The sequence below is a fragment of the Neurospora tetraspora genome (genome assembly GCF_033439725.1).
Source record: "Neurospora tetraspora strain CBS 560.94 chromosome Unknown B0H65scaffold_2, whole genome shotgun sequence".
NCBI classification, from domain to species: Eukaryota; Fungi; Ascomycota; class Sordariomycetes; order Sordariales; family Sordariaceae; genus Neurospora; species Neurospora tetraspora.
This window is the reverse complement of record NW_026944384.1, coordinates 3,906,385-3,930,390: the sequence shown is the minus strand read 5'-3', so window position 1 is coordinate 3,930,390 and position 24,006 is coordinate 3,906,385. Positions and strand designations below refer to the sequence as shown.

The window sequence follows — 24,006 nt, the reverse complement described above, 5'->3', positions numbered from 1 at the left end:
ATTATAAATTGTTTAATTTGCGGGGTCAAAGACTTAAAGGGCTCTAACTATAGTAATTACAATAAAATTATTTATAATAACCAGGACGTCTGATATTAATCGCTAAATTAATCGTAATAATAATAATCTCTTATAATTACTATCTTTAAAGCAAAAAGAAAAAAGGGACTAGATACTTAATTAATTAACTCCTAACTCAGCCTAACAATAAGCTCGAATTTTATATTTATCCTATTAATAAGGGCCCAAATCTTCAATCGCTTAATTAATTAATTTCTCCTTTAAGTACGTATAGTGTAATAGTAAAGTATAATAAATTATTACGGGGTAAAATATTATTAGGTATAGGGTAAAATATACGTTATTATATAGAAGAGAGGAAAGGAAGGTATACGTAGAAGACTAGCTATATGGGCGAGAGCTCTAGCGGGCCAATCTGTACACGCGTATACGTGCAGCTGCACGTGACTGCTGTGCATATGGCTAGTGCGTATATAGCTCTGAGCTATAGTACCAACTCTAAGTATAGCACATAAAGCAGTCAATATAGTGTAGGAATGTTACAGCCTAGCTCTATAATAAGTATTATATATCCTAACCTATACGGAAGCTCAAAGAACTACGGTACACAAATTCCAAATTAATTAAAGTACCGTAAGGGAAATTGTAAAAGATCTACTCCCTAAATTAGTTACCCTTCACTAGCACTTTATGTAGTTACTAACCGATAATTATTTGGACTCTAATATCGAACTAAATCCAACCCTCAATACCTTTAACAGTTGTATTAGTGCTATCGATGGGATTTAAGTAGCCGCCTATATACCGCTACGGTAATAATTTTAGTATCGCGATCGAAAGGGTAATATTACCCAAAACGTATTTACCGCGGTAAAGTTCGATTATACCTTTACGTATATATTAGCGGGGGCGGAAGGATCATTTAACGATACTTCGCTTTTTGCCTATACGTTTAAAAAATCCTTTCGTATATTAGAGTTACGATATTATATAACGGATACGGGGTTTAGGACGCGGCTAGGCATTATAATTCCCTTCTCGAATATTAAATACTATTTATAAAACTAGAAAAATGTAGATAAACCGCTAGAAATAGCAAAGGAATTATATAATTTATATTACGCTCGCATTTATATTATTATAGAGTAAGTCTTTAATTTCGTTAAAAGAAAGTAGAAAATTGTAAAGGTCGTATTTATCGAATATAATATAAAAAATGAGTTTAAATTATATACGCAATAATTAGGCTTTATAATTTTATCGTTTCGTATTCGAAAAAGAAACTGAGGGTATTAATATAAATAGAGGAGAGGATACTAAAAATAGCGCGTTAGCGAACGGAATAATCAGTAAGGGGTATTTATTCTAATAATATCTATTATAATGCGGCTTAATTAATAAATAAGTAATAGTAATCGATTCGTAGAGGGTAGAGGGGAGGGCAAAGGAGGGAGGAGGAGGGGAGATGGGGATTCTTATATATAAAATCGAATTATTTTAGCAAAATTATATAAAATCGAATTATTTATACAAATTGAATAATATATATAAAGATTTCTATATAAAATTGAATATTTAATTTTAATTACATTTTATTAATATTTTACTATAAAAAAAAAGGGTATTTACTTCTATAATTCTTAGTAAAATTATTAAATTTCTAACTTTCATCCCCTCTTTCTAAATCCCTCTTTTTTATTTATCTATATACGCACCCTTCATTACCTCGTTCAACCTCATCTACATCGTCGCGACTAGCGGATTATTTACAAAATAATTAATATAAGCTATTATCTCCAATTTAATTATCTTTTTAGTAAAGCGCATTTATAGATTATCGATAGTAATACTAACGTTAACTATACTAGGAAATTTAAGAATTTATAATAAGGCCGCCGCTTTTTCTATTGAATTCCCTAATATTATTACATTAAACCTCTTTTTACTTACTTCTCCTCCCTCTACGTTTACGAGCGCAATAATTTAATTAACTAGAATCTTATTTAAATTAATAATAAAACGGTATCTCTAAGCCTAATTTATTATTAACACGGCGGTAACGGCGGTAGCGACGGCGGTAGCACGCCTTTTTAAAATCGTTATAAATAATTTAAATTTATTATTATCCTCCTCCTCCTCGCCCTCGTTAAACTTCTCCCCGCTAACGTTTTACTCCTCTTCCCCTACTTCCTCCCCTACCTTTACGTAATCAAATAAATTATTATCGTTTATATTTTCCTTAAAATTCTAATTAACGCCGGTACTAAATATATCCTCTTATTATGTTTTATTAATTATAGTAATATCGAATCCCGTCCCCTTCGCTTTAAAAAAGACTTATTTATATATATTAATATTATTAAGAGGCTAGCAACGGATTTAATTAACTTTATACGTTTTAATAGTATAATATTTAACGAAAAATTCCTAATATTCGTTTAAAATAATAAGCAATTAAATATTAGAGTCTAAGCCAATATTAAAATACTTAGAGAAAAGGCTTTACTATATTCTATATTGACGTATTTTGACCTTCTATTTATTATTAATATATTTAAAATCCTAATAATAACCCGGCTACGTTTCGATATATATTTCGATAAAGTAATTCTACGCGTCCCTATAATCTTTAGTATAAATACTATTAAATTATCCCTTAATCCTACAATATAGTAACTATTCTATAAAAGTAGCGGTAGTTTTAGGGGTAAACCTCATAAATTTAATACTATCGAATATAGGCGCCGCCGCTTTACTTTTTACCAGGGCTTTAGGTTTCTTAGGCATTATCTTATTCGCTAATTTAGTTAGCTCTTTCCGTTTAGCTTTAATTATAAATTAGGTTAACGGAAGAATATCCTATATAGTTGTAATTTAAGAAGCGGGGGGATTGAGTACTAGTTTTTAAATTGGCTAATTTAATATAATAATTAGGGAGGGGAAAGGAGGCGGCTAATTATTATTATAGCTAGCGGGCACCGGGTTATTAAAAATATTCAAATAGGTTCTAATAATAAGTCGTCTTCTATTAAACCTAAAGTTAGGGGTTAAGTATAGAATTAGGACAAATCGATACCCTCTATAGCGTTAAAAGGCTCTATGAAATCTTAGGAATCTATAATATTTAATCGTTTAGTCGATTACTAGTATTATTTACTTCCTTTACAATATTACGACGACGACAAGCAACAAGGTCAGCCCCTCTTTCTGAAAGCAGTGTGGATTCTTGGGCATTAATTATACTAAAAAAGGTTACTCCAACGCTAATACGGGCACCCCAGTCGACTCTAGTTCAAATACCCCCTAAAAAGCAGTACAATTGCTAGCTCGCTTGGCTGCAGGGCACCAGATTGTACTGAAATATCTGTGTGCTCGATGCCAGCACATCCAGCCGATCAAGGCCCAAGTTTGAGCTGCCAGGCTTTGAAGTGACAAAGCCAGGGGTCCTCTTTCTGTGTGTAACTGACAAGTACACCACGAACAACCAACCGTTGCCTGATGTTGCGCTTGTCGCGCGTTTCTTGTCGCAATATCGAAGCGGGCAGTAGATAACTGCAAGTGAGAGATAAAGAGAGCCGCCGAGAAGGGAGATCAACGAGGAAACAATGCCTTATCTGGTATTTGTTTGGGGTTCCATTATATCCCGGGCCTGCCTTTCGCGAATGAAACCCGCTTGTCTGGAATCTTATCAGTGGCATGGCATAAACACATGTGCCGCATCAGCCGTCCAAGATAATGTTGGGCGTCAAAGCGGCAAAGACGTGATTCCGATGTTCATGGTGCAATGTGTTGACAATGATTGGACTTTCTGACATGATGGATCAAGAGTTGCTGTGTCGAAAGCGTCGTTGATGGAGATCGATGCCGAGTATTGATGGCGTCGACGATTACGACAGTGACGACCATTAAACGTGCTCAATGGTGGAATACATGTGAATTATGGTCCATTAAGAGGTCGAAATGGCAATAGCCGTCACGGTCGAAGCTGAAAAGGGTTGAGGTGTACACGATAGAGGGAAAGAGGGAAAGGTCAAGACAGCTGGAGGGATTGACGTCGGGTCTTACAGCCCTATGTTATCGATAAGAGGAAATGCGATAAGATAACAAAAAGATGGGGTTACGGTCCGTGCGGATGCACGCCTGGTCATCGCCGGCTAGCTTTCCGCGAACCGCCCGAACTTTTGCGACAAGACGACGGGGGATCTTGAATCGAAGAAACCTCCAGCCTGCCTTGCGCCCAATTGGATTCCACTCCCGACAATCATCGAGCTATCCAGGGAACCCGTTCCCCCGAGAAATAGCCCTCACAATGGCCTCCCAACCACCATCATCAGAAACTCCCGCCGCGACGACGACGACACCAGAAAACCCCGTCGAAATCATTCCCTCAGCCGAGAACCACTACGGCACGCCCAACCTGCTCCACAACTCCGCCATCATCGTCTCCGTCCTCGCGCCCATCGGCCTCCTCCTTCCCGGTCGCGGACGAGGGCAGTTCTCCGTCCAGAACGCCATCCTAGGCTCGGGCACCTTCTGGGGCTTCAACCAGCTCTCGTTCGACTACACGGGCAAGTCGATCTACCAGCGGTCCAACGAGAAGTGGGCCAAGGTGCTGTCTACCGGCGACGCGTTGCCGGAGCAGGCCAAGAAGAACAAGGCTTTGATCGAGGCGGAGAGGGCGAGGAGGAAGCTTGCGCAGGAGCAAGCGGAACAGAAGGAACATGCTGAGAAAAATGGTGGTGTCTTGACCAAGATTTGGATGGGTGATGAGAAGGAAGGGTGGAAGGAGAAGAGGTTGGAGGAGGAGAAGAAGGCGCTGGAGAGTGGAAAGGGATACGGGAGCTTGATTATGGATCAGATTTGGGAGGTTTGGAATCAGGAGGGTAAGGATAAGAAGAAGGATGGTGATGATACCCCGAAGAAGGAGTAAGAGGAGAAAGAGGAGGAGGAAAAGAGGGAGGATGTTTGATTACTGAGATAGGAGCCTTCTGAATGGGTTACGGTAGGAGGACATGGATGAGGAATGATTACTGCATACTACATTTGACAACTGAAAAAGTGTTGCCGCTGAGGATGCCTGGATATGACGGAGAAAACGTCTCGCTGTACGATACTGTTCAAAAGAAAGCGGTCGAGGTTAAAGTTATGGGATTGGGCGTATTTGTCGGGCTGCGTGAGACTGATACCTTCTCCCTCCTAGACTTAAAGGCACACGGAGAGGACGAGAGAGGCGGGAAAAAAATAATATGTACAATACAATAATATCTCATATAAGAAGAATCAACAGAAATCCGACGATGTGATGGAATGCTAGGGTATATTCGACGACATACGTTGTTCCGCCACCGAAATTCCACTAAATATATAGCACACTCGAGTGCAACCATAAACAGTTCGTTGACAAGCAGCATCTAGGTAGGTATCTCTAACGACCAACGCCCCCATCCGGATAGCCAGAGATAACCGTAGTAGACAGCAATCCTCATCTCCAGCTCGCTCATTCAAATCCCGGCGGGTTTGCGTCATTCCTCGCCTTTCGCCTTCCTCCGTAGCTTGCTCACAAACTTTTTGTGCGCGACTGCCTTCCGGGTTTTCTTCCTCCTTTCCCGGTCCTCTTCCGCCTTAATCCTATTATACAACCACGCATCGCATTTGGCATCGATCTCCGGATGCGGTTTTGTGTCGCCGACTGGGACGCCCATCTTCTTCTGCAGACCCTCCTTGAACCGCTGTAGGAGCTTCATCCGCCGCCGCTCTATTTTAGACGGCTTCTTCTTACCGGCCCATTCGGCATCATCGTCCAATTCGTCTTCCCATTCGTCCGGGTTCTCTTCTGGTGAGTCGTTTTCTCGAGGGTCTTCTGGCGTCCGGACAGCGTTTTGCTGCGCTTGTGCTGGGACCTCCCGGGGCAATTCTGTCGTGTTCCTTGGTTGTGCGGACGATGTCTTCCCCAGCTTGCCCAGTGCTTGGAACACGTGTTCTGAAACTTCCGACTGCCCTTGGTTGATTACTGCCCTCGCATTCCTCGAGACCGGTGACTCTTGTTGTGGCGAAAACGAGACCTCTTCAGCGACTGGTTCCGACACACTATCCAATGCCTTCAACTTCTCCAAGCTTTCCTTCGCCACCCTTTCCTTTACGTTCCAGGGCTTCTTTTCCTTCTCGATCTGCTCGAATTCATGTTCCCAAGCCTTCTCGGCGGCCTGCGATGCCATGAAGATCCTCGCCTCCTTGGCCTCCCGTCTGACATCTCTCTTTAGCGCCCTGACAGCCCGCGACTCCTTGGGTTGGAACTGACTGTCCTTCCCCTTCATCTCCTGCCAGCGCGCAATCGCTTCCTTGGCGGTGCGGGGTGTGATTTCCGATCTTTCGGGGTCGATGGCGGATGTGATATCGGGACGTCCAGCGGCGTGCCGCCTGCTTGTTTCCTGTTCCAAGAGGGCGATGTTGCGGGCGGTCTTTCTTCTTCTTCTTTCCTCGGCTTTGTCCTTGTCGCGACGTGCAAGACTCTCCTCTCTCTTCTTGAGCCATGGTTTCTTAGGCTTCTCTTGCTTTGGTGACAGTATCCTCGAAAACTCATCTTCCCCGTCATCGGTCGAGCGAGCCTCTTTGGTCTGCTTAGAGCGATGGAGTTTCCCGTGGCTTTTGGGCTTCTCAATCTGATCGTTGAAAAAATCTTGAAGGGAGCCCCATTCCCTGGATTGATCGTCAGAATAAGGCCTTGCGCAAGAAAGTGGTTGATGTGATGAGACGTGTGGTCGAAAGGCGATGTGAGGTGATGGTCTAGCCCATAGTGAAAGTCGGCTGGTGAAGGCGCCCTTTAAGGGGCGTATTGTTGACATGGCAGGTCAAGCCCAGCCGTTTCGGTAACGGTGGTATATAGGTACAGAGGCTCTTCAAAAGGGCAGGTTGATCTGACTCTATGAAGTGATGGAGGACTTGGTGAAGTCGGCTCTGGATAACAGCCGGAGTGGAGAAAATGAGGTTATCGATAACGGGACTGAAGCACCGAGCATTTTTTGCTATTAGAACCATGCACTTGACCCATTTGGCTGCCCCAGTCAATTCGGTTCCCGACCCGTTCCGTTGTCGTCGTCCAAGTGACCCTTCCTTCAGATCCCGTCTTGGAGTGTGGCTTTGAAAGGCGATGAGTTGCACATTTCCCTTTTTGAGTGTTTCAGCCCATAATGCTTGTCCGTTGATCTGCATGCCGCCCCGTTCCACGCGCATGCACTGCCATGTCCTGATGAGCTTACAAGTGGCCGTGTCACTTGATAGTCTTTCACCAGAGCTCAGCTCTTCAACTGCTTGCTCGTGTTCAGGAGCCTGACACATTCGTCATCTCTTTTGGAGGCTATTCTTTTTTTAACTGTACTTGTTCCCTTGTCTCGCAACCCGAATCTGTTGTTCAACTCTTGGACCGGTGCTCGACCACATTCAACCCTTTGATTTGTCAACAGTTACTGCGCCGTCCGTTGAGCCCTACAACATTGCGTACCAAACGGCATTCTGCATTGCGGCTTGCAATTGATTAAATCGGCAGTCGCCGTCCCGAAACAAACGCACTGCCGTCATCTTGCATTCCACCATCTCCAAGTTCCAACATCCAACATCCATCCACCACAACCTATCCAACTCTCACAGGCAGTCCGCGTCCAAGCGCTCCCGCTCCCGCTCGCTCCCTTGTGCCTGGCCTGGCCGTTGAGGTACGAAACCATACGAACACGCGGAACCTGGATCCCGAGATCCCGACCCAAGCGCTGCGTGCCTGCAGTAGCAGTGGACTAGAAGGACCAACTAGCGAACAAATACCTGGAAACGACGCTGAAGAAAACGAGCATCGTCGGGGATCCCCTTGCCTCTAGCTCTAGCTAGACAAGTCCAAGCCTAACTGGGTAACTGCCAAACACGCCCACCTCCACCAGCCTCACCTCGTCCGATTTACCAATTTCAAGCTCGGGCTACCAGGACTTCTTCGATTTCTTTACCTCTTGGTCGCCAGTCGCTCGTTCATTATCAAACCTCGCTTCGATATTCCTGTCTCTACGCTTGCGCTGCCAAGAGGCTGTCACCGTTTGCTTTTTCGAAACCGATCCGCGACACATCCGTTTTCACAGTTTTTTGGGAATGCGATCAATCTCCCCGTCTGCGGGTTGGACAACTTGAATCAGACGAACGTCGAAACGTCTGCCCCGCGACGTCCCGCATACACCTTGCGCACGCTGAACCGACGACGACACTTCCAACAGACAAGGGCGACGACGCCACCGTGAGACAAACATGAACGACCACGAATACTACAGCCAAAAGCCGCTACCCATACCCGGCCAGTCAACGAGCTACCATGGCGGCGGCACCGGCTATTATAATCAAAATCACGGCCAGGGGCAACAGCCCATGCCAACCTCCTACAGCGCAAACTCCCAATCGCCCTTCGATACCGTCTTCGACGACCATGTCTATCCCGCATCTTCACATCAGTCCGGCGCTTCTTCAAGCCGACAACATCTAAGTCAGCAATACCAAGACACGGCCTACCACGGCCCCGTCCGTGTTCCCTCCGAAGAAGATATAGCTTACAATCATCCCACAGATGACATCCCTCTGGAGGACCGCAGCGGCGGCAGAAACAAGAACAATGACCCCGAGATGCAAGATCACGTCTACGATGCGCCCCAACCACAGCAAAAGAAGCCACGAAGCGGTCGTATTAGTATGGGACAACTAGGAATGCATGGCTCGAATGCGAAGAGGATACCCTTTGTTGTTTACTTCTTTACCACCGTCCAGGTGGCCGTATTCATCGCCGAACTCGTCAAGAACGGTATGATCAAAACCAACACAGACAGAGGCAATAGCTAACTCATGCAATCATCGTGTATCTAGGCATGGCCACCGGATCACCCATCATGATCAAGCCCACATTCAACCCCTTCATCGGTCCATCCAGCTACATGCTCATCAACATGGGCGCCCGCTGGGACCCGTGCATGCACGCCATCCCGGGGGTCCAAAACGCAACACAGCCGATTAGCTGGCCCTGTCCAAACACCACAACCTACGACGTCAATGCCCCGACCATGAAGTGTACCCTTTCCGAACTATGCGGCTTTGGCGGCGTCCCCGAGCCCTGGTACAACGCCACTGCGACCATGGAAAACGTTCCCGCACCCGACCAGTGGTGGCGCTTCATCACCCCGATGTTCCTCCACGCCGGAGTAATCCACATTGGCTTCAACATGCTTCTCCAGATGAGCATCGGAAGGGAGATGGAGCAGTCGATCGGATCGATTCGCTTCTTCATCGTTTACGTCACCGCTGGAATTTTCGGGTTCGTGATGGGCGGAAACTTTGCAGCCAACGGCATGCAGACGACGGGTGCGTCGGGCGCCCTTTTCGGTGTCATTGCTCTCTTGCTATTGGATTTGCTCTATTCATGGAGGGACCGCAAGAGCCCCTGGAAGGATTTGCTGTTCGTCATGCTCGACATCGTCATCTCTTTCGTGCTCGGTCTGCTTCCGGGTCTGGACAACTTTGCCCACATTGGTGGCTTCTTGGCCGGTCTCGCCCTGGGAATCTGTGTGTTACAATCGCCAAACGCGCTCCGCCGTCGTATCGGTGACGAACCGCCTTATTCGCAGGTTGTTGACACCAACGGCTTCCTGAGGCAAGGGGCACCGCCTTCTTTCTTCAGTAATCCTGTCGGGTTCTTCAAGGGTCGGAAACCGCTGTGGTGGGTTTGGTGGCTGGTCAGGGCGGCTTTCTTGACTCTTGCTGTCGTCATCTTCATCTTGCTTCTTAACAACTTTTATGTGGATCATAAGGAGTGCAGCTGGTGCAAGTATTTGAGTTGTCTGGTAAGTTTCTTTCACCCGCTCCTGTAAGACGAAGGTGAAAACTGACTTTCACCTCTTTTTTTCATAGCCCGTCAAAAACTGGTGCGAAGATGGAAACTTGCAAATTACGACCACAAATAACAAGCGCGACCTTGTTTTTGCTGCTGGTTTGGAGCAGTTACCGAGGTTTTATGCTCACTTTGCATAAACAAAATATTTCTAAAGCTTAACGTTATTAGCTCTTCAGGCCACTTTGGATATGGAGAGAGTGGCAAGAATACCGATGCTTTCCCATTTTCTGCTTTATTCATTACCTGGGCTTTTTCTACAAACAATCTTGAAAACACGAGGCTACGTTCGTGCCAACGTACAGAAGGGAGTGGTGGTTTTAGTTGTTCTCGAATATTTGCATAGCATTGGCGTTGAAGGGATGGGACTACGAATTTGTTATTTGATTCAGGATATTGATTGGGAGGTGGTGGGTGGTTGCTTTGAGAGGACGGACGATGCTCTCGATCCATAAAATTGCCGAAGGATGTTTGTTAGACAACGGCATCTGGAAACCAAATCGAAAATATAATGATAGTAGTATTTATCTTACAGAGGTGTGTGGTCTTCGGAGAGATAATTCTAGCCAGACATTGCCGTGATTAGGTAGCTAACTGGGTTAAAGCCTCCACCATCTGACGTTGCCCACGGGGAAGAGGGATCGTAAGTACTGGATTCCTGTTCGATTCGACTCCCCGGGCCTTTCAAGTTTTGTTCCACTGAACGTGTCTCAGGGGTTAGTTAGGTTTGTTCAACCCAGTAGACCTAGGTGGAAAGTAAACAAACTACCGCTTACGGCAAAGATCGCAGGTCGTGGTGCCTCCCTCACTGTCACAGCACGTTAGAATTATGGGCAGACGCATCCCAAAAGATTCAGACGAAAGTATTACACAGTAAGATATTAAAGGCGAAGAGGAAACTAGTCTAGTCTACACTTGGGTAGATGGTGGGAAAGGGGATCTTGTGTGTGCAATGGATGCCAGATGGGATGAAAGACGCAAAGATCAGATGGAAACACAGGATCTAACAGGTGTTGTTGGCATGTGCCATCACACTCTCACCAGAGAAGAGAACAGATGCGGCGTAACGATAAAATACCAGCATATTTAGTAAAGGACACAGAAGGCAGCCAGGGTATTTCGGTTTTTTTCTTCTAAATAATGGGAAATCCCAATCAAATGCGATGCTATCAATTCAAAAATGCTTTTTGCTTCTTCTAGTGGTGGTGGTACAGAGTGATGATATGTGATGGGGGATGAGAGCATTTACAGAGTTTCTCCTTACATCTCCACTTCACATGTGCTTGCTTTTTTACAACATGGCGCCCTCTTTCTTCTTCTTCCTCTTGACAGCTCAATCGGACTTTTCCTGGGGCTTGTAGCCCTCGGGCTTTTCCTCAGACTTTCTGCTCTTCAGCCGCAGGTTGGTCCTCAGACTTTTCCTCAGGCTTATTGTCCTCAGAAAAAGCCGCAACATCCACCTCCACCTCACCCTCCTCAGCCCCCTCCACCTCCTCCACCGGCAAACTGCCATCATCCTCCTCCACCTCCTCCGGGCTCAGCTCAATCGTGCCGCTCTCAACATTCTCCGCCTCCTGCCCATACCACCGGTAACTCATACCCTCCTCCTTACCCTCGCCAAAGACCGACTCCCAATCAAGCGGCTTATCCATACCGTACACGTGCACAGGCCTGGTTTTCCCAAGCTCGATCTCCTTCTGGCGGTGCAACCGACCCTTACGCGTGTACTTGTCCAGCGCGCCCTGGAACATCTCGTACCAGGCTTTGTCGCGGTCCTCCTGGTCGTTGAGCGTCTTGCTCCGCCTTTGGATCACCATCTTGTAGATGGTCTCGGCTCTCAGGGTCGGCATGTCCTCGAGCGAGTACTCGACCTCCCACTTGTCGGTGCGGCGCAGGTGCTCGGGGCGCTCGACGTACTCGCCGTTGACCTTGTTGCGGATGGTCAGGATCATGCCGAGGAGTTCGGGCTTGGTCTCGGGGAGGATCGAGTTGTCGTTGGTCTTGGTGTGCACGGTTTCGTCGAGGGAGGCAAGTTCGTCCTCGGGGTTCTGCGACTTGGTCGTGGCGGAGGCGGAGGCGTCGGTGGCGGTGGTGGGTTGTTCACCTTCGGTGATCTCGCCGGCCTCGGTGGTGTCCCGCGACTTGGAAATGAGCTCTGAGAGGATAGTCTCGAATTTGCGGAGCTTGGAGTCATCCGCCGCCGCAGCGGACACGTCGTCTTCAGCTTCGCCCTTGGCAACTTCACTGCGGTCGGCCTTGACCTGGCTGGCGAGGCGAAGGACCAAGTCCTTCAACGTGGGCTCCTCCTCAGTCTCAGCTGCCTGTCCAGCCTCAGTCTTTGTGTCTGTAGTCTCCTCAGCAGCGGTCACAGACTCAGATTCCTCGGCTAAACTATCAGCCGCGGACTCATCGGCCTTGCCCGACTCGGCGCTTGTGAGGGCCTCAAGAAGCTCGTCCAGATAACGACGCGCTTCCTCGGGGGCGCTGGCTTCGAGCAGGCCACTCGAGCGAAGGGCCTGCTCAATAGCTTCGCGGACCGAGGTGACGCCGTGCTCTTCGTTTTCGAGGGCCTCCTCCACCTTAACCACCATGTCCTCCCAGACGTCCGCTGTGGTGACCTCTTCACGGGCTTCAGGTTCACCGACAGACTCCTCGGTCGCTTCCTCCACGGCCTCCTCAGTTGTCTTCTCATCAGCAACCCCCTCTTCCTTCTCTCCCTTCGGTTCCAGGCCCATCATGTCGCGCTCAAACTTCTCAATGATCTTCTTGTTGGCTCCCTGGATCTTCTCGATCTCATCTGGTGTGACCGGCTTGGCAAAGATGTACATGAGCGGAGGGTCAGTTGGCCTGGTCTCAATGTGAAGGCGCAACGACTGCTCTGGCCACTTTGCGGTAGCCCTGTTCAGGATCTTGTTGAGCAGATGGAGACTGAGTTTGAACTCCTTGTTACCGAGGTTGGTGTCACGGGTGCCGTGCAAAGAATAGTCCATGTCGGTAAGAGGGATGTACTGGAAGCCGAAAATCCGCTGGGTGTTGTGGAAGGCAACAAAGATACCGTCCATACGACCCATGCGGACTTGGAGGGAGTACTTGAGGAAAGCAGAACGGATCATGTCAAAGTATTCGCGCTCAAACGATTCCCAGTTACCGTTCCGGTGGCGGATCTCGTATCCCAAGCCCTTTTGGAAACCCTTGGCATCCATGCGGATAGAGATAACGGCTCTTGTCTTGAGATCGAACATGCCGGTGCCGGGAATTCTGGGATCGTAGGCATCGAGCTGTGACCGCATCATGAAGTCTCCCAACTTGGTGTAATGGTATGACTCGGGGCTGTCACGTTCCTCTTCGGTGAGCTGGTGAGACTTGGTCTTGCGATACTTCTCAAAGTCTTCCTTAGGCAACGTAAGAAGCTTTTCCATGGACTTTCCGAGCATGCTGAGGATGTTTGCTGTGTCGAATTCCTTGTCCGCATCGATTGCGTATACACCATCCTTCCAGTGAAGGAAGGCAGCTGAAGGGGCGCGCATGATCCTGGTAAAGTTTGTCGAATCGGCCCTGAACGACTGAGACATCATGCCGGTGGTGATGGGTCGCCATGAGGACAGAAGATAATGGAAATGCGCTAGTGTTGAGGTCATACTCGAGGTAGAGCCCGTATACTTCTTGTTCGCCTCTCGTGCGATGTCGATAAGGGTGGTATCCTTTGAAGATGTGATATATTGCTTGAGCGCGTTGAAATCGAACTCCTGGATTGGCATGATGCGCGCAAGATAGGGGTCGAAATTCCACACCCGAGACCTAGGATCCTGCATGTGGTAAACTCCAGGGTTGAACAGAGCCCTATCCAAGCCATAAGACAAACCTGGTACAGGAGGTTGCTCTTTATGGACCGGTACCATTCTGATCAAATCGGGATCAACCCGTCGCACGTGGAGCTTTCTTCCCGGAGGCGGCCATTGTAAATCTTCAGGTGAGCGGGCCTTTGGTTCGGCCGATGCCCCTTTTGTCTGCTGCTTTGTGGTCGCCGCCGACGTGTCCGGTGTTGAAGTTGCAGCTGCTGCTGCTGCCGTTACTTTTGCCAAAACACCCGGGTGCTTCAGTTTACCGTCAGTCGGATGTCTTCTTATCAAACTCTTGGGTTCCGTGGGTTTCGTCTCTGTTGATTTCTGTTTCTTCTTCTTGCCATATTTAGACTTGTCCTTGCCCGCCTCCGATCCCATGCTGTCCTGCTCGGCACGCAGCTCCTTTTCAAGTACTTTTCGTAGTACCGCCGTAGCTCGTTGCATCAGTTTGGGATCATTGGCAACAGCAGCAGGAGAACTGCTTGGCTTCGACTTCTTCGCCTGTTTCCCCTTTTTCTTGGAACCCCCCTCTGCCGCTGCTGGTGTGCCATCTTGAGCGCCGTCTGTCGTCGTGGGTTCAGGCGTTTCTGGTGTTTTTGTCGTTGCCTGTTTTTGTTGCCCAGCGTTCAGACTTCCTGTCTCGAGGTCCTTCAAGAAGTTGGTCAACGGCTGTGTATTGGGCGCCCCGCCTCGCTTCTTGGTGTTTTTACTCCTAAGAGCCCGTGGGTGTAGGCGCTGCTTGCCCGGTGCAGGCTTGAAGTCGTTGTCTTTCAGTTCGGGAGTGTTGGCGTCTGAGCTCGGCTTGTCTGGCTGCTCCGTCGAGTAGAGCCTAGCAGGATTGTAGAGAGGAGCGGGCCTTGGGTGAGCATTCGAGATTAGGGTGAGACATGACGTGCGGAGAATGTGCGGCTTAATCGTGCGGCGCGTCTTGCTGGTCAGTTGCAACATCTCTGCGACTTCGGGTCGGCGTTTGCGACTGAAATCGAGAATCCGAACTGGGTCGTGCTTCGGATGGTCACTCTGCGATCGGACAGAGAGGAAGCGAGCGGAGGATGGATTGCCGTAAAGTAATCCCTGCCAACGCTGCCAGCACAACGTCTTCCGCGTCCAAGGATGAAGGAGGGGGAGGGCGGAGAGAGAAGAAAACGAAAAGGAATGGCTTGGTTGAAGGTCCGGTTTCTCGGAGGGGTCTGGTCTAACTTGGGGCAAAACAGCGACAATCTTCTTTCACACTACAGGACCATGGTCACTATCGTTATCGGTCTCGTCTCTATCTGGATTTATTTTTTTGCTGGGGCACTGGGGTTCATTGTCCACTAGCGTGGCTCCATTCCGTGGAGCTTGTCGGGATTTATGGGGCATCTGGCATCACAGTTCCCCACAAAATATTGAACTTCAGGGCGTCATGTCTTGGCATTCGACTTGCACACCCGTCCCGAATTCCAGCTCCGGGTCTTTACTGTGTATAAAGATGCTCCATGCCTTGACTACAGAGATATGCCTGGGTATCGTTTGCAAATGTCTACTGCTCCATGCCTGTTTGAAATACACGCTAATGGTCCCTCGCCATATCATGCCCCAGTTACCTTACTCCGACCTAGGAATTGACAGATCGCTTACATGCACCATACCCCGTCGACAAGAAACTCCAACCGGTGCGCCTCATCGCTATAACACATACGCTACCGAAGACAATATAAAGCCATCCTTATCCCTTCACCTCCAAGACACCTCCAAGGTCTTATTCCACCTGTGTTCGAAGGTGGGCCTCGTTTGCCAGCCGAATTCCGTCTTCCCGTGTCTTTTCGGCCTCTTCCTTGAGCCCTTGTTGTTCGAGGGACTGGGCGAGCATGCCCTCGGCCACGCTCATCCACAAAAGATTCCCGCTCTTCTTTGCCTGCGCCGTGCCTGCTCTTGCGCTTTTCAGTGCCTGTTCTCCCACGACGTTTTCGAAGAGCTTGTTACGCATAATGTTCAACGCGATCGACAGGAAATGTGTGTTGCTGGTGTTTTGCGCGCCGTTCAGAGACAGCTTCATATGCTGCTTGACCTGGTTGATCGGCAGCGGCGGATCCAGCGTAATGGAGGCGAGCACCAGGTTGTATGCGATCCTGATATCCAGATCAGGATTATCCTCACAGAGCGGTCGTAGAAAATCCAGGAGCTGTGCTGTTTCCTCATCATTGTCATGTGCTGGCGATTGCATGATCCAGATCCGATTCAGCGCAGCTAGGATGCATAGCTCCGAAGCGATGTGGCTCGTGTTATTTTGGGGTGTCCCATTCCGGTCCATTGCGAATCTCGGGTCTTTCCAGATCGCAAGTGCCTCACCAAGTTTGGCGATCCCTTGTTTGAAGACTCCGGTTAGGTAAAGAGTCAGCACATCCAGAAACCCTTCTGGCTGTTGCGCTGTACCCAGCGCATCGAGACACGTCTTCACCTTCCGCCAGTCCGAAAGAGTGGCGGCTTGCAGTCCAATAAGGACTTGAACATAGTTGCTTACACCCTTTGCCCACTGGGCATGCGCGAGAGCATCCGGAAGCGGTTTCAGTCCCGAGCCCGAGTTCTTGTCTGAGTAACAGGTTAGCGGTACTGAATCGAGAACCGACGCTCACTGATGCCTACCTTCCAACAATCGCACAGCCTCGGTCCAGATTGTCGAGCTTCTTCCCAGAGTTGTGGATTTGTAAAGTGCCACTATGCCGTTGAATATGTACCTGCGTGATGGTCAGTATTCATGTGTACCTATTTGTTGAGTACCGATCCACTTACGCCATTGCGAACGACTCTTGTTTCCCCAGAGCCGATAACACCAAGTAATCAAAGGCGCCATCCCCACGCCGGAGGACGGCCTCTGTATCACGGCTGAGTGTCGGTGCAGCGTCGTTGACAACGCGTCTAATGGGAAGAAGAAGCTCATCCGAAACCGAAGACCAGCTTGGGAGGTTGCGCAGTTCCTCTAACTTGCTCTGAAGGACGCTCAGCTTTTGAGCAGCATCTCTGTGAGACTTTTGCCGAAGGCTGCAGGCAAGATCGAGCAACAGTAGAAGGACGTCGAGCTGAGGAATGTGAGCAGCATCATCAAATTGCAGTTTCTGTGCCTGCGCAATACAATTTTGAACACGGTTGATCCAGTCATCCTTCATCGTGTTGAGGTGAGACAGTCCTTCCAGGAGCATTACCATGACAAACATGGCCTTCTCGTCCCTTGTTGTCGCAATCGACGACATCCGGCGCAAGTTTTCCAGCGCGTGGTGATCAGCAGCAGTTCCTGACTGAATATGAAACGCAGCTTTTAGAAAGCGAAATGCATAGACCCATGGTGCGTGTTTGTACATAGTAGCATCCATTATATGGGTATCAAGGGACTTGAACGCTGCTTTTGGATTGCGTTGAAAGAGGGTCTTCATTAAGAGAAACTGCGAGCAGTATTTGAGGTCGATGAAACGATGCTGTGATTTAAAGTCAGCCTGACATATCCTCAGGTATCTGCTGCCCATGGCCCTCGAGTTGCATACCTTTTCGCATACCAAAATGCCCCTTGTCAGAGCAGTTTCGGCCTCCATGATATTGGTCGTTTCCTCTATGAGAACGCTGGCGTATCTGAGACAGAGTCTAGCCTCCAGACGAGGCCACAACTTATTGGAATTCATGGCAACTTCAAGACAGCCCAGACCTGTTGCTACCATCTTGTGATATTCGTTGACCTCACTATCTGACATTGACCTCGCAACTTTTGAAGCTGCAGCGTGTGCTTTGGCGAAGCAGTCTTCGGCCACACATAGCAACAGTGGCAGCGTTTCGACATGGCCGGCTCTTTGCGTTGAAGCAGATGATTTCGCGACAGAAGGGGGCCGTCCTGGACCCCGTGGTGTAGCCATTTTGGTAGATGTCGCTTGAGGTTGTAGGCGCCTCTCGTCTGATCTATGGCTGTTCTGATGGGAGATCGGCTGATGCAACTGTTGTGTCTGTAGATGCGGGGAGTTCTGAGGTTGTGAAGGTTGAGGGCGTGGTTGTTGTCGTTCCTGTTGTTGGTGATGCTGATTCTGTGTGTGTCGCTGCTGCTGCTGTTGGTGTTGCTGCTGCTGTTGGTCATGGTGATTTGTTGTCTGCTGAATCTGTTGCGGTGGTATTTGCTGATTGTGCCGTGAAATTTGAGGCAGAGGTAGCTGAGGACTTGACACGGTCATCGGTTGAGGCGCTGGTAGGATACGGTTTGTTTGTATAGGCGGAACATATTGCTTTTGGAGGAAGGACGGATCGACGAATTGAACGGGCGCCGTCGTCGTTTGCGGGGTGTGAGCGAACGACGTGGTAGGATTAGAGCTATAAGTCGACAAGTTGACAGGATTATTGGGATAAAACATCGGTTGAGCCTGGGGGTAGGCTGACTGCGCGTACGGGACCTGTGATTGCTGAGTTTGTTGAGGTTGTTGAAGATACTGGGGTTGCCCATTCTGGTAGCCATTCACGTAGTGCTGCTGGTGGTGCTGCTGGTGGTGCTGCTGCTGATGGTGATATCCGGCAAGGGGCTGAAAGGGTTGTTGAGCCTGCTGCTGTTGTTGCTGGTTCTGATTCTGTTGAGGATAACTGCCGTATGGCTGCCCCGGGGGCATCGCATCGTGATATGTCATGGCATTTGTCAATTGGAGAGCGGTCTTATGTCTTCGTGTCGCGGCGGCCGTAAATACGTTCGTGCATCGGCGGTAGGACTGCGCGCTATTGGTGTCGGGATACTCAGATATTTGGCAAATGTGACAGATGACGGTCGCTAGGAACGTAACATGGTCAATGTTTGTAAGGAAAGGGTTTGACAGAGGCGACGGAAGTTTTCAAATTCCCATTGTGATGTTGGCAGGAAGAAGAGCAGCAGCTTGCTTGATGTCTGCGTGGTTGCTATTGCCGTGTCCGACTGTTAGCGCGCTGCCGCCGCGGCAAGGACAGTGCGTCCACCGACGCTGTCCTTCAGCTGATTGGCGTCCGATGACGGGTACCTCTATGTGGCCCACAATAGCAGGCAGGGCAGGCATCCAGAATCCGCATTTGCTTGGCTGCAGGTCCGACGGGAAGACAGCAGGGGACAGGAACCGACTGGATGAGATGGACAAGGAATGGAAGGGTTCGTTTTCCACTCGTACCACTGTCATCCCGATTGTTCGGGGCCCATCAGGGCGTGATGCTGTGGAGAAACGAAGATGGAACCGGACTAGACTTTTGAACCTTGGGAGCTCTCCCGCTCCTGGGGCTGAAAAGGGAAGAGTCAATATGCCGAGGAGTCTAGAGACGCGATATTTTGCGTTGAAGGTTGAGCCTAAAGGTAACATTAGGTAGAGTTCAAGGCCCCGATTCGTTGTCATCGTCATCATCATCGTGATAACGGATACCCAGACCTATAGGGGGGCAGCGCCAGGTCAAGAACCGCCAAAAGATTGACTTTGCCTTCACCTCTTTATACCTCGGCACTTTGAAGTCGATTAAAAAGGAGTCTGTCTGTCTTTCTTGGCTCTCCCACACATCCTTAATCTTTTGATATCTTCCATTCTTTTAACATAGTCTCTTATCTTTTATCCTCTTCACAATTTCCTCTTCAACATTTCTACGAGTTGGCCGGATCAACGGTCGTTTAGGCGCAATCATGGACTGGTTCGGTCGTGCCAAGATCTCTTTCACCCACCACGCATCACCACTTACACTCCAGCAGAAGGATGGTACTACAACCGACTTGCTCAAGGTCTGCGAACAGGCCACTCCGCCATGCCAGCTGAACCCGCTTCTCTTCAACGGACATGTCCAGACCATGTGGACAGTGGTCAAGGAGCATGGCCCCCAGATCTACTATCGCCGAAAGATCTTCGACTCAGACCATAAGCTCTACAACGGAACCTTCACTGTCGATTTTGTGACTGAGCCGCACCAGGACTTCGAAGAGAAACTGCCTCCAAGGACCGCCTACTTCTCCGAGCAAGCCTTTGCCAACTTGCCTTCCGATGACAGCAAACCTATGCTTATCGTGCTCCACGGTCTGTCCGGAGGCTCGCATGAAATTTATCTCCGTCACGCCATTCTGCCTCTCGTGGAGAGTGGCAAGTGGGAAATTTGCGTAGTCAACTCTCGCGGATGTGCAAACAGCGCAGTCACAAGCGGCCTCTTCTTCAATGCTAGGGCCACATGGGATGTTCGACAGGTTGTGAAATGGGCCAGAAAGAATTTCCCTAACCGTCCCCTTTTTGGCGTTGGTTTCTCTCTGGGTGCGAACATTTTGACTAATGTAAGTAACTAGAACCGCCCTTTAAGGAACCGGTTTCAAAGGTCACTGACATTTTCGATACAGTATGTCGGAGAAGAAGGGGAGGGTTGTCTTCTGAAGGGTGCAATTGCCGTTGGAAACCCTTTCAACCTGGATGTCACCAACAGAGCTTTACGGCGAACTCATTTGGGAAGACTCTACCAACGGGTCATGGGAAGTAGGTTCAATCCGCTTCTTTCACGCTACCTAGTCAACAAGATTGCTGACACATATGTGATTTTGCAGCCAACATGAAGAAGCTTGTCGCAAACCACAAGGAGACCGTGCTCAAGTACACCAACCTCGACTACGACAGGATACAGAACATCACCTACCTGAACGAGTTTGATCGTGAAGTGCAGACCGTAACCTGGGGTTACCCCACCGAAGACGCCTACTACCGCGATGCTTCCTCATGTGATGCTGTCCTAGGCATCAGAATTCCCTTTATGGCACTCTCTGCCGCTGATGATCCGGTGAGCATATCATATCCTTCCTCCTGAAGAGTTCAGCACAAAGACTTGATGAGCGTAGAGCTAACCCTCACTAGATCGCTGTCGAGGAAGCCATTCCTTACCAAGAGATTAAGCAGAACCCCTACACGGTTCTCTGCCTTACGTCTCTCGGCGGACATCTTTCTTGGTTCGAGGTCGGTGGCGGAAGATGGCACACTCGTCCTGTAAGTTTCCATAGTCTCAATGTCCGGTTGCCTTTTGCTGACTGGTTCTCTAGATCTGCAACTTCCTGAACAAGATGGCTTTCGAGATCGACTTGGACGCCATCAAGCCTGATGCTTGCGACAAGTTTGACAGCCAGTTCAGAACTCACTTCGATCCCGTGCAGCGCAAGTTGCAGATTCTCGATCTCGACCAATAGATGGTGCTTGAGTGAACACATAGATAGCGAAAGTGTACTTTGGAAAGATTCTAGAGATTTGTTTCGTCAGTTGGGCCTAGATCGAGGGTTAGACAAGACTTAAAGGTGCATTGGCGCTGGATATAGACTTAGATTCGTACTTTCGACTTGGAATGGAACCGAAAGTATGTTCACTGAAGGCTCATACAAGCCACGAGCTACACGCGTCCCGCAGTTATCACTTAAACAACATCAAACAACTCATGGCGAAGGCTGGACCAATGCTGGCGAGCCCAATTGGTATCTTCAATTCCCAGACAGACAAAAAGTAATAAGAATTTTCCCCCGGCCAAGCCCATCCTACCCGCCGCCGAAGACTTTGGTTGATATAAACGCCCAGACGCCATACATGCGAGAAAATAATGCTTGGTGTAGGTATTACGCGACAAGCTTCCACCCTCCCACTTCCTTCATTCTCCTAGCCCAGGCCCAGGAGGGACCTTCGAAGCTTCCATCCTCGCTTGATTGATTATTCGGGGGCAGCGAAGGATACCGACTTCTTCTTTTTCGACTTGACGGCTTTCGTGCCTGCAGACGAGAACTCCTTGACATCTCTGGAGTCGTCGTCGTCGCCCTTGCCGCCCTGGGACTTGCTGCGCTTACGCTTCTTGCGCAGCGAGTCCTTGGTCTCTTCTAGCCTGGCCTTGCGCTCGGCCTCCTTCTTGTCGGCTTCGGCGCGTCTCGCCTCGCGGATCTCCTCCATTTGTCGCGCCTTGATCATCTTGGACTCGATCTGGCCCTCCTTTTCTGCTTGTACGATGGCGAGGATGGTGGCCATGCTCTCCTGTGTAGGGGGTAAAAAACATGTCAGTCTATTGAAACTTTCTGGTTTCGAAAATGGAGACCACCAGAGGCCCGATTGCCAGCCAAAAAGAACTAACCTTGTCATCGACAAACACCTTGCCCTTCTTCTTTCCCTTCGGCTTGGTCACACCAACGGGGGTGATCATGTTGAGTTCCGGAATCATTCCCGCAAGCTCCTTTTCGCTGTACTTCTTCTTCTTCTGCTTCCTGGCGATAAGCTCCTGGATGTTCGGTCGGCCCTTGTTGGCAGTCACGAGAGTGTGGGTCTTGCTCTTCGGCTTTCCCTTCGACTTGAGCACTCCATCGTTCCTCGACCTCTCCGCATCTTTGCTGCCCTTGATGCCGGATTTGTTCGCAGCATGCTTGTTCTTTATCGTCTTGGTCGGCGCCATGGTGATTTATGATTGCGATGTTGATACCGTCGCAGAAATGGATTGAGTCGGTGGATGGATAGGTGGATGGAGTGGGAATACTTTCGAATGTATCCTGTACGCTGTCGCTTCGGTCGACTTCTCTGGGGAAAATTTTGGGACCGGAATTGGTCCCTGCCTTATCTTATCGCTGCTAAGCTAGAGCTTAATTGGCACTGTATTAATGCCTGCGGCTACGGAGCAGTGGGGTCCGTCAGCTCGCTGTGGGCCTGCCCTGGAATCTCGAATTGGCTGCTGGAGATCGGCAGGCAAGCAGAAAAGTCTAGCGCGGGGTTGGCGGCACTATCGATTGCTCGGTGCGTCACTGGGTGGCCCTCCGAAACCGCCAAAATTTCTAAGATCATCAAGTTTATTGTCGCCATCCTTTCATCCCAATTGATCACGTTGCCGTCGCCATATCCTACGAGTCTGCAGTTCCCAGAAGTCTAAGACACCCTACCCAGACACCATGAGCTCCGAACAGCCTGCGCCCCGCTGGGCTGCCTTTGCGCGCGACACCAACGAGACCAAGATCCAGATCGCCCTCAACCTTGATGGCGGCGCATTCCCTCCCGAGACCGACGCCCGCCTGAACGTCAGCATCGCCGACGGCCACGCCACTCAGGCTAGCAAGTCGCAAACTATCAGCGTCGACACCGGCATTGGCTTCCTCGACCACATGCTCCATGCGCTCGCCAAGCACGCCGGCTGGAGTCTTGCTCTTGCTTGCAAGGGCGACCTTCACAGTTAGTAGACCTTTTTCGCTTGGGCGCAAAGTTCTCCAGGGCGCAAACATCATCCAGAACTCGAAACTGACTTTATCTCTTCACAGTCGACGACCACCACACCGCCGAAGACGTCTGCATCGCTCTGGGCTACGCCTTCGCCAAGGCCCTCGGCACTCCCACCGGTCTCGCGCGCTTCGGATACGCATACTGCCCTCTCGACGAGGCCCTCAGCCGTGCCGTCGTCGATCTGTCGAACCGTCCCTTCGCCGTCGTCGACCTTGGTCTGAAGCGCGAGAAGATTGGTGACCTCAGCACCGAGATGATCCCCCACTGCATCCAGAGCTTTGCCGGGGCTGCCCGCATCACCGTGCACGTCGACTGCCTCCGCGGCGACAACGACCACCACAGAGCCGAGAGCGCGTTCAAGGCGCTTGCGGTTGCCACGAGGCAAGCTACTAGTCGGGTGGCGGGTCGCGAGGGTGAGGTTCCTAGCACCAAGGGAACGCTCAGCGTATAAGAAAGTTGGGAAAGGGAGTTGGTTATAGATTTGTTTGATATAGAGTTGCAAAGATACCATGTAATGTCATTTACCGTGATATTTTGCGCGCATGTCTGGTTTCCATCATTTTTCCATAGCGACGACGTAGAGTAGAGGTGATGAGAATGGGCAAGCAACTGGGGAATTGGTGATATCGTGACGGTACAAATAGGAAAACACCCCTGATGCAGGTTGTTGACAAAGTTCCCCTTTCGGACAGATGCGGGCCCCACAGCGGACAGCAGAACGGGGATCGAGGGGAAAGTGGAAGCCCAGGGCAAGAAGTTCCGGGAAATACGCACAATCCCATCGTTCGTGTGACGTACATTCAATTTTCTCCATCTCAGTGACTCTGATACAGACACGCATTATACGGCACTGAGGCCTCGCACCGGAAACGTCTGTAATCAAACGAAGACGAAATAAACCAGTCTTCGTCAAAACTCAAAATCAAAAGCAAAAGAATCTCCATTGTTGCATCCACCGGCAGCAACGACTCACTCCACATCTCATACGTTCCGGGATACGGCCTTCCGAGGGTGAATCACTCACTGAACC

At 49.5% G+C, this 24,006-nt stretch overlaps 8 protein-coding genes across 8 annotated transcripts; 4 read left to right on the top strand and 4 right to left on the bottom strand.

Annotated features, from left to right (window-relative positions):
* Nucleotides 1-4,330: 4,330 nt before the first annotated feature.
* On the top strand, nucleotides 4,331-4,951 carry B0H65DRAFT_421077 (uncharacterized protein; the record flags this gene model as incomplete). Its single annotated transcript, XM_062824318.1, has 1 exon — nucleotides 4,331-4,951. One exon carries the CDS (start codon nucleotides 4,331-4,333, stop codon nucleotides 4,949-4,951), a length of 621 nt encoding a protein of 206 aa, XP_062684640.1.
* Nucleotides 4,952-5,543: 592 nt separating this feature from the next.
* Nucleotides 5,544-6,980, bottom strand: B0H65DRAFT_519533 (uncharacterized protein; the record flags this gene model as incomplete). Its single annotated transcript, XM_062828719.1, has 2 exons — nucleotides 6,110-6,980; nucleotides 5,544-5,935 (listed from the first exon to the last, which is right to left on the bottom strand). The coding sequence occupies exons 1-2, from the start codon at nucleotides 6,861-6,863 to the stop codon at nucleotides 5,544-5,546; spliced, it is 1,146 nt and encodes a 381-aa protein (XP_062684639.1). The 5' UTR covers nucleotides 6,864-6,980.
* A 1,321-nt stretch (nucleotides 6,981-8,301) lies between these two features.
* On the top strand, nucleotides 8,302-10,065 carry B0H65DRAFT_440254 (rhomboid family-domain-containing protein; the record flags this gene model as incomplete). Its single annotated transcript, XM_062825471.1, has 3 exons — nucleotides 8,302-8,845; nucleotides 8,908-9,878; nucleotides 9,946-10,065. 3 exons carry the CDS (start codon nucleotides 8,302-8,304, stop codon nucleotides 10,063-10,065), a joined length of 1,635 nt encoding a protein of 544 aa, XP_062684638.1.
* A 965-nt stretch (nucleotides 10,066-11,030) lies between these two features.
* B0H65DRAFT_457587 (mitochondrial protein Pet127-domain-containing protein) lies at nucleotides 11,031-15,044 on the bottom strand. Its single transcript, XM_062826362.1, has one exon. The coding sequence runs from the start codon at nucleotides 14,713-14,715 to the stop codon at nucleotides 11,302-11,304; it is 3,414 nt and encodes a 1,137-aa protein (XP_062684637.1). The 5' UTR covers nucleotides 14,716-15,044; the 3' UTR covers nucleotides 11,031-11,301.
* Nucleotides 15,045-15,110: 66 nt separating this feature from the next.
* B0H65DRAFT_457585 (cohesin loading factor-domain-containing protein) lies at nucleotides 15,111-18,657 on the bottom strand. Its single transcript, XM_062826361.1, has 4 exons — nucleotides 17,286-18,657; nucleotides 16,540-17,219; nucleotides 16,393-16,484; nucleotides 15,111-16,338 (listed from the first exon to the last, which is right to left on the bottom strand). The coding sequence occupies exons 1-4, from the start codon at nucleotides 18,399-18,401 to the stop codon at nucleotides 15,509-15,511; spliced, it is 2,718 nt and encodes a 905-aa protein (XP_062684636.1). The 5' UTR covers nucleotides 18,402-18,657; the 3' UTR covers nucleotides 15,111-15,508.
* A 745-nt stretch (nucleotides 18,658-19,402) lies between these two features.
* Nucleotides 19,403-21,012, top strand: B0H65DRAFT_568443 (Alpha/Beta hydrolase protein; the record flags this gene model as incomplete). The annotated part of the gene is made up of 5 exons (XM_062830391.1): nucleotides 19,403-20,035; nucleotides 20,099-20,231; nucleotides 20,300-20,529; nucleotides 20,604-20,732; nucleotides 20,786-21,012. The coding sequence occupies 5 exons, from the start codon at nucleotides 19,403-19,405 to the stop codon at nucleotides 20,927-20,929; spliced, it is 1,269 nt and encodes a 422-aa protein (XP_062684635.1). The 3' UTR covers nucleotides 20,930-21,012.
* Nucleotides 21,013-21,193: 181 nt separating this feature from the next.
* On the bottom strand, nucleotides 21,194-22,280 carry B0H65DRAFT_114936 (uncharacterized protein). Its single transcript, XM_062820639.1, has 2 exons — nucleotides 21,850-22,280; nucleotides 21,194-21,752 (listed from the first exon to the last, which is right to left on the bottom strand). The coding sequence occupies exons 1-2, from the start codon at nucleotides 22,162-22,164 to the stop codon at nucleotides 21,438-21,440; spliced, it is 630 nt and encodes a 209-aa protein (XP_062684634.1). The 5' UTR covers nucleotides 22,165-22,280; the 3' UTR covers nucleotides 21,194-21,437.
* A 204-nt stretch (nucleotides 22,281-22,484) lies between these two features.
* B0H65DRAFT_457581 (putative IMIDAZOLEglycerol-phosphate dehydratase) lies at nucleotides 22,485-23,740 on the top strand. The gene is made up of 2 exons (XM_062826360.1): nucleotides 22,485-22,928; nucleotides 23,015-23,740. Exons 1-2 carry the CDS (start codon nucleotides 22,652-22,654, stop codon nucleotides 23,425-23,427), a joined length of 690 nt encoding a protein of 229 aa, XP_062684633.1. The 5' UTR covers nucleotides 22,485-22,651; the 3' UTR covers nucleotides 23,428-23,740.
* Nucleotides 23,741-24,006: the final 266 nt, after the last annotated feature.